We start from the raw sequence: 12,016 nt of genomic DNA, 5'->3' as shown, positions 1-12,016 counted from the left end.
CTGCCTGTAGTGTGTATGATAGTAGTTTGTCAAGTAGTTTGAAATTTAGCAGAAGAAACTAATGAACATAAGTAAAGGAGAGGGGATTATGTAAGTAAAGGAGAGAAAGACATATATGCAACTTGAATGCAAAAGGTTATGTGGTTGATGAATACACTAGCATATAAACATTGTATCTCAAACTTCTTCAGTGGAGCTTAAGGGCAAATTGAAACAGGAGACATGGTGGGAGAAATTTGGAACTGAGGAGAGCAAGGAAGTGCATAAACTGAATTCGTTATAGAATTTCGTGTCAATAGAGGTACTGTGAGCAGTTGAAGCAGCTGTTGGGCAACAAGAGTAGAAATGCACAGATACAGGTAAAGCAAAACTATAGTGGTGGAAGCAAAAGTAAATGGCTAGAGGGAGGATTGAAGTTTATGACTGAAGGCAAAGAAGTGGATTTGAAGTGAAAAAAAGATGAAGCCATAAAATAAAGGTGTTAGAAAGAAGGAGGAATCACAATATACAGAGCAAATGCAGTATTAGTGGCACCAGAGCAGGGAGCAAAATAATAAACAGATATTAAGTGGTATGGTAGAACAGATAGTGCACGAAGAACTAATAAAACAAAGATAAGATGACAACATCATATTAGGGCAGTAAAGCGTTTTATTGTGCATAGAAATCTGATAGAGAAAACACAGTAAAATCAGTAAAGACCGAGGAATTTTATGAGAAAACTAGGCAAAGGAAGAGAAAAGTTTAAGAGGGAAAGCTAGTGAAGTGGCCATTGTTACATGCATTGATATAAAAAAACTATCAAACCTTAAACTGAGTGGTGTGTTTACTGGGCAAATAAATGATATACAGTGAAACTCTTTGTTGTAATTAGCGCCTGAGATTCATGTTAAACTTCAGTAGTATGTCAAGTGGAGTTTTGTTGAATAGAGGCAGATTTTTCAAGCTGCTCGTAACTGAAAAGGGTAAAGGAAAAAGAAAGGAAATCATACAATAGCCTATTAAAGCTCAGTAGTTCATCAGGTGAATGAAGTTTTGTTTCAATAGAGACAGACTTTTCTAATTGCTCTTAACTGAAATCAATAAAGAAAAAAGAAAAGAAAGGAAATCATGCAGTAATGCCTACACTTAATCAACAAAGATTTTTCATCATGATACCTATCCTGAATATTGATTTATTACTAACTAGAAATTACTTCTTGCTATAAGAAAATTGTAGCTGTCAGTAAGCAGTGAGAATGGAATATTTAAAAGATTTTTTCCTCTTATATTCTGAAGGGTTTGCAGGAATTTGCTGTAAGTACATCTGAACCTGCCTAATAGATTCAGAGAGAACTGTTCAAACCTTGCTGCTGAAATCATAACAGTTCAGTGAAAATGAAATAAATAATGTATTGATCAACTTGCAGAATTAATAGTGTGCTGTAAATGCAGTGATATCATGAATGTTGATACTGTTGAGGTAGAAATTGCATGGAAAGGAGAAAGTATTCCAGAGGTCAACCACACTGTGAGAAATATTAGCAGGAAGCTTAAAAGCAAACATTCATATTACATGAGTATTATTACCTAAACTGACTGAATTTTACCATGTATAAAAGTAATAAGCATATGCCCAATAACAAATTTCAGAATGTAAGGTTTTAGTTTGGAACCTACAAGGAATCCTAATTTGGTAGATTTTCTACATCTACATCAAAACTCTGCAAGCCACCACTACTTGTCATTTCCCCTTCTGTTCTACTTGCAAATAGAGTGAGGGAAAAACAACTGTCTGTATGCCTCCATACGAGCCCTAATTTCTTGTATCTTATCTTTGTGGTTCTTACACATGATTTATGTTGGTGGCGGTTGAATCATTTGACAGTCAGCTTCAAATGCCAGTTCTCTAAATTATCTTAATAGTGTTTTACGAAAAGAACACTGCCTTCCCTCAAGGGATTCCCATTTGAGTCCCCGAAGCATCTTTGTAATACCTATATTTTGTTTGAACCTACTGGTAACAAATCTAGCAGCCCTCCTCTGAATTGCTTTGACATCTTCCTTCAATTCGACCTGGTATGGTTCCCAAACACTTGACCAGTGCTCAAGAATAGGTTGCACCAGCATCCTATATGCGATCTCCTTTATAGGTGAACCACTCTTTTGCACAGGAATGTAGACTTTCCAAGTGAAAACATTAGCCTTAATTATACCACGTGGCCTACATGTGCACAAAATATTATTTTCCGTACTGTTGTAATAGAATTATTGTGGAATATAACTGTTTACTGTTAATATAGCTGTGCTAATTTCATGAAATGATAAATTAATTTTCTTTTTCCCAGGCCATTATATGGACCAGAAACGTCTGAAGCAGGGACTGTACCGTCATCCATGGGATGACATTTCATATATTTTGCCAGAGCAGTACAATTGATATAACACATATTTTGCCGGAGCAGTATAATTGATATAACACTACAAATTGATGCCATGTAGCAGAGATCACTCTGAGGACATTTCATTTTAATAATGCAACAACAGAATTTGCATTACATTTATTATTACAGCAGCAACAAAAGACTTTACGTTACATTTATTATTATTATTACATCAACAAAATAATTTGTGTGAGGTTCATCCTATATAATTAAAAATCATCTTCCATGGTTGTTGCATTTCAAAGAACTGTTATAAGCGTATTCTGTGCACACTACACTTCAGTATCAAGCATTTATGCTGATTGCATTATATAAAGATAGTACAACTGTCTTAGTATGTAGCAGTTGAGGGAGCGCAATAGCCTTCCTCCAAATAAAAGTGACTTAAAATTGTAATTCCATTTTACTGTTTTGTTGTGTATATGTTTTTAATTGTAAAAGTTTAATTTATATATGTTTATATATGTTGTTCGTGTATGACTGTGTCAAATTTGACACAAGTTATGGAAAATATAGACTTTTAAGTGAATCTTATCCCTGATCACTATTTATGAATTATTAATCCGCATGCAGTGATACCTGGTAGATGCATATCTCTCTCTCTCTCTCTCTCTCTCTCTCTCTCTCTCGTGTGTGTGTGTGTGTGTGTGTGTGTGTGTGTGTGTGTGTGTGGGCGGGGGGGGGGGGGGGTGCACGTGTGCGGTCTTTATTGGTTGTCAGTCAGGAGGTATTTCATTGGTCAGGTCGTGCTATTCGTGGAAATGGTCGAAGCACCACTCATGGCACCTGCAGAGATCTTCATTGAGGCACTGGCTGTGGCAGTGTCGATAAGCTACAATACTACAGATAGTCTAACAGGTTTTAAGTCAAAATCAGGAAGACTGTCCATGTTAAAAAGAAAGTGCAATAATAAAAGCTATAATGTTATTAATGACCATACACATAAACATTAAGACAAAAGAAGAAATCTTCAGAAAGTAAGTCAATTTTGGGACCTTTTAAATCTCCAACCTACCTATAAATAATGCTCAAATACTTCTCGATGACTTCAATGCACAAGTTTGAAGAGAAAAGAAATTTAAGAATATTGTAGGCGAATATCCAGTGTACTTGTGAGCAAACAGAAATGGTGAAAGATTGATTAATATGTGGAAAATAGTCCACTTAAAACTGATGACCACACATTTTCACCATCTACTAAGAAAATCCAGAACTTTGGTATCTCCAAATCCAAATCTCAGAGAATTTCAACTAGATCACATTTCCGTATGTGAAAGTCATATCAAGGAAATGATGAATGTTACAGTTACCGGAAATGAGGAATTTGATTCAGATCATTACCTCTCTGAAGTTAAAACAATATTTCTCCCATCCAAAACAAAAAAGAAAATGCAGAAAGTAACCAGATAAAACTTCAGTTAAGTCAATATTATACTCGAAAACACAGAAAAATGTAGAGAAGGAATGGAGACGACTGAAAGGTGAGTACATGAAGTATAGGTACAAAGTACTAAAGCATCACCAAAAACATTAGGATTGGTTAAGAATAAAAAGAAGACATGGTGGAACAAGGAGTGTGAAGAAGCACTAGAAGAGATAGGCCAAAAATGGAACAATTCAGACAGCAAATAATCCAGAAAATTTGAGGTTTGCTGATGACATAGTAATTTTTTGAGGGGCGGCGTAAGACTTGAAAGAGCACTTGAATGGAATGGGAAGTGTCTTGATAAGAGACTGTAAGATGAACATTTGTGATTGTCTACAGAACCGTGATTGTACCGAACGTGGACTACTTCATCTTTTTTCAGAGATCCAAAAATATGAAAATCGCATGAGGAGAGACTGGGACTGTATGGGTCATTCCATGTCAACTCACTTAGACCTCCCTGCTTGATCACCTCAGATTTTGATGAAATTTATTCAGACATTTGCACATATTCTCAATGAACATTAGTAAAGTTTAACGTTCGTCGAAGCAATACTGGCCAAAATATAGTCATTTGTTTGAATTCATGTGCAACTTTGCACAGAGTGAGCGTGGGTTTCCTTGCGATTTTTAAGCTGTTATATCTTGGGCAGTAGTTCGTTGAAAGAAATGAAATTTGGCTGGCTTGTATAATTTTGTGCATTCTCCTAAGAATAATAATGAAAAGAATTTTACAAATCATATTCAACCAAAGAAGTTTATGCAAAGTTGCCCAGAAAAGTGTCAAAGGTTGGCTTCTTATATCTCGGAGACTAAAGGTATGATGAATGTGAGATTTTGCTTGTACTAACCTAAAAGCACAAGATTCTCAAATATAAAGTTTCATTTACATACCACTTTTCAATACTGCATAAATTAAGTGCAAAATGGAAGATTTTGTAAAAAGGTCGAAATGCGGTATTTTCAACCTGAGTTTGCAAAAAAACTGTGATCTATAAAATTCTTCAAACTGAGCTATTTAGAAAGAGCATGGTTTGAGCAGTAAAACAAAGTGTGTTTGATTATCCAACAGTGGCTAACAATGCTAGATAATTTGAATCAAAGTTGGGTGTGAAAATATATGAAAATGCAAACTTCAGGTTCTGATATTTCGTAAAGTAAATGCATGCTGAACATGAAACTTAAAACTCATCAGCTTGGTAGCACAAGGATGTGGAATATAAAATTTCATTCACCTACTATTTTCGAATAATCTACAAATTGGCTGAGAAGATGGTGATTTTTCAGGAATGGTGAAAATAGGGTATATATGACACTTCTTTTAACAATATATCATTTTATATGAAAGTTTAAAAACCAGTCTCATTTGAAACAGTGTTTCAAGCCTCCTATTCCTCATCCCAGAACAGTGGGTTTTATTTCCAACACAGACTAACAACGCTACATAAACAGATACAAAGTAGCTGGAATTATCACGCTACAAGTAAAGTTTTAACTTTGGCTTTTTATATCTTCTTGATTAAAGGCACGATAAACATGAAACTTTGGACACAGCAACTTACCAACATAAGGTTTTCCAGAATAAAATATCAATCACGTATTACTTTCCAAATTCCTACAAAATAAGTTCAAACTTGATTTCCATAAAAATTACAAAAATAAATCATGTTCAATTTTATTTTAGAAAATTTGTTTTACATACTTGATTTCAAATTAATCACAGTTGGAAATAACATGTTTCCAAGCATCTAGAAAATAACTTTCAATTTTTCAGTGTGCACTAACAATGCCTGAAAATGACAGATAAATTTGAGGGGATGGACCATGACAATAGGCTACATTGCAACCTGTGTTTCATTGCGTGTGGTCTCTATTTTTAAATTGATGATTTATATCTCACTATATTGTGAGAAATGAATGAAATTTTTTATTCCATATCCTTGTGCTACTGAGCTGTTGTGTACTAAGTTTCATGTTCTGTGTGCGTTTATTCAATGAAATATCAGAATCCAAAGGTTACATTTTTTTGTGTCACAATTTTCGCTTCCAACTTTGATTGAAATTACAGGGTGACAGTTATTGAACCATATCGAAAAAACATAAATTAGTTACAAACTACTTCGTGCACACACTTCATTCAACACATGAATGTCACGTACTTGGATTTAGGTTATAACATGTTTGATATACCTGCCACCATTGGCAATGATGTAGCTCACAAGAATACTGAAATTCTGCATGACCAGTTGAAGTGTTCGAACGTTGATACTGTTGATGACCACCTGAATTGCTGTTTTGAGATCAGCGGTGGTTTTGGAGTTATTGCTGTACACCTTGTTGTATGTGTTCAGATCCAGAGAATATGGCGGTCAATTGAGGCCCATGCCAGAAGCCGGTGGGTACCCCAGAGCCAGAATACGGTCTCCAAAGTGCTCCTCCAGGACATCAGTCACTCACCTGCTTCGATGGCATCGAGCTCCATCTTGCGTGTACCAAATCTTTTAGAAATCAGGGTCACTTTGGATAATGTGAATGAAATCATCTTCGAAAACCTTCGCGTACCATTTGGTAGTCACCACGCCATCAAGGAATATCACACCAATTATTCCCTGACTGGATGTTGGACACCACACCGTCACCCGTTGAGGGTAAAGAAACTTCTGTATCACGAAATACGGATTCTCAGTCCCCCAAATGTGCCAATGTTGCTTGTTGACAAACCCATCCAAATGAAAGTGGGCTTCATCACTAAACCAAACCATGTCATGCGCATAGCAATTCCCATCATGCCCAGCAACCAACTGTGCAGTCTGAACATCCTAACACAAACCTATCAGAAGTTATGATGATTTTATTTCATATAGTGCAATAATTTTCACCTTGTATGTAGCACCACTAGCCAGCGTTTGACACTTAAATGCACTTTTTTTTACAGTTCAAACCATGGTCTTTCTAAAGATCACAGTTTGGAGAGTTTTATAGACCACAGTTTTTTGCAGACCCAGATCGAAAATACCGCATTTTGACCTTTTTACAAAATCTTCAATTTTGCACTTAATTTATGCAGTATTGAGTAGTGGTATCTAAATGAAACTTTATATTTGTGAACCTTGTGTTGTTACGTTATTACAAGCAAAGTTTCACATTTGTCATTCCTATAAAACCAATTCACACCAGCACGTCACGGGACCATCACATCCAGGTGTATTCACAGTGGCTATCACGTCGCAGCACATCAAGTCAGTTCAAGTCATGTGATCTCAACTCGCCTGGCTGTCCTCAACTCTTTTTTCCGTGGAAATTACAGTCTTTGCAAGATGATTTTCATGTTTTTATGAGTGAAGTGGTATGTCAATATGTGAGTCGATATTTATTGTAACCAAATGGTTTTCAGCTTTTAGGGATAGCTTGTATATTAGATGAGGGAGACAAGTGAAAAACAACACAAAAAAGAGTGTGGGTCAGAAAAATGAAATTACGTGGTACAGGAAGGGAATTTCACACACTGTACAAGGGGCTTGAAGAAGAGGAAACTTCATTGCATATTTTAGAAAGTCAAAGCATCAGTTTTTTCATTTGTTATATCAGAATTACTAAAAGAAATATAGTATTACAAGTTGCCATCACATTTGGTGAAAAACTGGTTGGTTTAAGGTTTGTTTCATTACTAGGCCAGTGCAAATTATTGTGCAATAGTCATACCAACCTCAATACCTTTCCCTTTGAGATTTCTAGGTTTTCTTTGTGTCTTGTATTTGCTTTTAATAGTTCAAGTGCCGTATTTGTTCTGGGGTCAGCTAGTGAGACCACATAAATATTGACCACTGTTGCCTGCAAAGCTGTTTCACACGCAATCCAGAGAGCTACTTAACAATAATTAAACCTGCCACAAACATACATTTAAACAAAGAGAATGTAGTGTCTGAAGGTTTCAGTACATTTCTTTACGAAACAATACAAATGTCTGGCAATATACAAATAAATTCCACCTACTAATCAATCTGATTCTGCCAACAGTACTGTTCTGATTTCAAGTTGCAGCCACATTGCATGTATTTCATTGTAAAATATTGAATACCATATGGGTATGTAGAAAGTAGAAGCAAGTAATTTAGTACACTTACGTCATAAAATTCAGACTGCTGCCTCACTGCTTCCATTAATCTTTCATCAATTATTATAAATTTCAACAAACAAAAAACAAAAAAAAAAAAAAAACAAAAAAAAAAAACCACAACAAAACTATTTATGGAAATCTGCCCATGTCTGTGTATTGGGAGAAAATGAGCTTGGGGGTCATGTGATCAGCTGCTGAAACTTTCTTGCTGAGAAACTTTGACGGTGCTGTGATGAGACGGGACAGCCAGTGTGGATGCCATTTGAAACACATTGCAGAATGTTTTGATGGGACAGAACATGACATGACATGCAGACCAGTGTGAACTGGCCTTTAGTTTCTGAGATATAAGAAGCCAAACTTTGACCTTTTTTGGCGTTTTTGTGTAAACACACAAAGCTGTACAAGATAGACAAATTTCATTTCTTTCAGCAACCTGTTGCCTGAGATATAACAGCTCAAAAATCGCCAGAAATTCACACTCGCTCTGTGCAAAGCCATGCATGGAGCCAAGCAAATGACTATATCTCATCCAGTACCGCTTTGATGAATGTTAAACTTTATCAATATTCATTGATGATATGTGTGAATGTTCACATAAAATATCATCAAAATCTGTGATGGTCAAGCAGGAAAATTTTCTGAAATTAGGTGATTTGATATGGAATGACCTGTATGGAGGTTGTGTAAGGGCTTTACAGCAAAACTAATTCAGTGTACTCGAAACAGCCTAGGCAACATGTGGGCAGGCATTATCCTTCATGCCCAGGAATGTTGATGGACAGAATCATTCTGTTGCGGTTAATGCCCGCCCACATGTTGCCAAGGTTGTTTCAACTGTGCTACAGCAGTTTCACTGGGAACCACTTACATACTCTTTGTACAGTCCCAATATCCTCCCATGCTATTCCCATATTTTTGGAGTCCTGGAGAAAGACTTTTAAGGCCGTCGATTTGCTTTGGACAAAGGGACAAAGAGGTGGACACCTGAGTACAATCATGGTTCTATAGACAACCACAAACATTTTTCCATGAAGGCATTGACCAACTTGCCTCATAGTGGGGTAAATGAATTAATAATTAAGGTGATTACTTTTGAAATAATAAAAAGTTTATGTACTTTTTCATCCTGTCTCCTTTTCAGTTATAATATGAATTCTGGCAATATCATGAAAAGTATTTCTGAAAAAGAACATCTTGTCAACATCTAATATCAGTTTAAGTGTTGCAGGTCTTCTCTAAGTATTTGTATGTAGTGTAGCCTTGTGTGGAAGAGAAACAGTGATGATAGACAATTCAGATAAGAAGAGAATAGAAGCTTTTTAAATTAGGATAATGCTGAAGATTAGTGGGTAGATTGAATAACAAATGAGGAGCTACTGCACAGAACTGGAGAAAAAAGAAATTTATGGCACAACTTGACTCGAAGAAGAGAGGCTATTATGATCCCTCTCTTTAAATGAAGAAAGGATGTCACCAAATTTACCTGTTATCAACTTGTAGTCATTATCATGTGCATAGAACACATTATTACTCACCATCCTGTTCGTGTTGTGGGTTCAAATTAGTATCATTTCCTGGTTGGCAGTCTAACCATTCTGGAAATAGTTACATGAGCTGCTTTCTTTTCCACCCAGACAGCATATGACAGCACTTGGATATATAGGTGTCTACAAAAAAGGGGGGGGGGGATAAAATGGACACTAGCCCCCTGGATCCAGAATAGTGTGTTTATTTGTTCCAGAATTGTCATATACTCCTAGAAGTGAGTGAATAACCATCATCTTTCTGGGATATATTAAGTTTTTGTGCCACATAAAATTTAGTTATTGTGGTTTAGACTTCTCAAACTGACCAATTCATTCATAAATTTCAGCAGATGCCCATACTTGAATATATTGTCTCATCCATAAGCTATAAAGAAAATCATATCCTCAGGGAATATCCATTTTTTATTTGTGCCCATAGACAGCCACACAGTAGAGATTCAGGAATTATGTACAGAACTTCATATTTGAGGAGGGCTGAATTTTCCGCATTACTTCTAAATTCGTACTAACAGATCTTGAACTGGCTCTCAAGGGACTGTAAGTAGGAGGAAAGTTTGTAAACCCTCTAGATAGTTTCATCACCTAGTTTTCCAGATTTTGGTGAGTGCCTGGAAATTTCTGTGTTGGGAGAACAACCTTGACCAGAGCACAGCAATGGCCTTCATTCCACAAAATAACTGTAGTCATGTGGAATTTAGTGGTGTGCACAGAATTGTCCAGTTATTTGACATCTTGCAGCATAATAGATGTCAAACACGTCGTTTATTTTCAGTAATCTACAACATGCCCTGATCCTCCACAACAGAATCATACTAGCATGTTGTTCTCTGTTTTCTAACTGTCATTTTTCTGATTAAAGATAAATTTATGAGGAAACTAGTAGTAACTATGTCATTGAGAACCTTTTATGCTGCCTGACAGGTGGGGGATAAGTCTGGGATTTCCAGCTCCATTCCTTAATGTTGCTCTGCCTTGAAGACGTTAGTGTGAATGATCTTGAATTAGAAATTCCACTTCCTCCTGGCTGGATTCAACATTCAGTTTTGCTATATCTGGTTGTTTTGGTTCAGCATTAACAGTCTTCATAAACTAGTATATTTCATCTGCTTCTACTTGCCACATTATTGATGCAAGGTTCTGATGGTCTTCCATGACTGCCATTGGTATAACATTCAGAAGTTTTTTAAATGTCTTTCAGTGTACTCTTTTCTGGTACATTTTCTTGGTGACTCCCTAAAAATAAGCATGATAAGTGGCTTGTCCTATGACCTTCATTTGGAGTGGAAATTTGTCATCTTCCATTGCATTCAGACTCCCTGTGTGATATAGTACCAAAACACTCCTTGTCTATAACTGTGTCATCTCACCTCTTGGGCACTTTTGTTGGTTATGCTGACTTGCTGTTGGTTCTCAACAAATGCAGTATTACTTTCTGCCTGAAATTTGTCCCAGCTCTTGAGCGTATCTTCATTTCTCATTTTCAAACCACTTCTGGGTTGTACCATCCAAGTAAAAGTACATGGGCAAGACTCATGTCATCTCACTTTAAAATGCCTATTTTTATAATGCAGGAATCCTACAGTTAAATTAGCAAACATTTCCACTACCAGGCTAACAGTTACCTTGAACTCGAGCTAGATGAAAAGCATAATTTTGTGCAACACATTCAAACACGTACAAAGTGAGCAACATTACGCATAAATCAGTCTGCACAACCACACTTAACTACAAGCCACCAATTCAGGCAATTAAGACATACTGTTATACTAATTTAATGGCCTTTAGACAGTTTGCAGCAATTGTCTGTGCATGTGGAGCAGGCAAATCGTGTGATGTGTACAGATGGATTGCTCCCCTGACTCCAGGAGTCTTTGGCCCCACACTAATCATTGCTTTGTAGGCGATCTGTGGGATCTACACAGTAGACATGGCAGTAAGATATTATATGGCCTCCAGCTGGTAGCATAAATGGGTTTTTGATAAAAACATAGCAACAAAGGCCCAAACCCAGAACTGGAAATTGAATGTATGGCAGAAAGATAGGGGTAACAGTGAAATAAGCAGAAGAGTACCCCTACCATTCCCAAATATTCATAAATGCGTAGTGCTTGGCTGTATAAACCCCAGATAGGGCTTTGTACATTGTTTAACAAGACTTGGTCCATATTCAGTTAACCTGTACAGATTAAATATGGAGATATCTGTGAATGATCATACGGGAACAGCCTAAGACATAATTTTGAAATGTGATGCCTATATCAGAATTGTGGAACCTGTCAATACATATAAAAATTTTAAAAAATCAACACCTACATGAACTTTTAAGAAATCACAAATGGTAGATGACAACAGACAAGAGTTGTTAACCTTGTCCAATGATATGAAACAGAGAAATATGCCAGTATACAATGCTTACAAAATCCTCTACATCCCATACAGGATAATCATAGTAGAACTAATGCAGAAGCCAATGTTCCAGAAAGTGCAGCTAAGTATGTGG

General features: G+C 36.4%; 1 protein-coding gene across 4 annotated transcripts in view; it reads left to right on the top strand.

The window, feature by feature from the left end:
• Positions 1-2,957, top strand: part of LOC124555694 (ATP-citrate synthase) — a 171,887-nt gene extending 168,930 nt beyond the window's left edge. For all 4 annotated transcript variants that reach the window (XM_047129698.1, XM_047129700.1, XM_047129697.1 and 1 more), the window contains exon 21: positions 2,328-2,957. In XM_047129698.1, coding sequence (XP_046985654.1) covers positions 2,328-2,419 — 92 coding nt within the window. In that variant the 3' untranslated portion in view covers positions 2,420-2,957. The remainder of the gene's footprint in view (positions 1-2,327) is intronic.
• The last annotated feature ends 9,059 nt before the right edge of the window (positions 2,958-12,016 follow it).

The sequence above is a fragment of the Schistocerca americana genome, chromosome X (assembly GCF_021461395.2).
Source record: "Schistocerca americana isolate TAMUIC-IGC-003095 chromosome X, iqSchAmer2.1, whole genome shotgun sequence".
Taxonomy (NCBI): Eukaryota; Metazoa; Arthropoda; class Insecta; order Orthoptera; family Acrididae; genus Schistocerca; species Schistocerca americana.
Note: the sequence above shows the minus strand (reverse complement) of the source record. Positions and strands in the feature narration are given on the sequence as shown.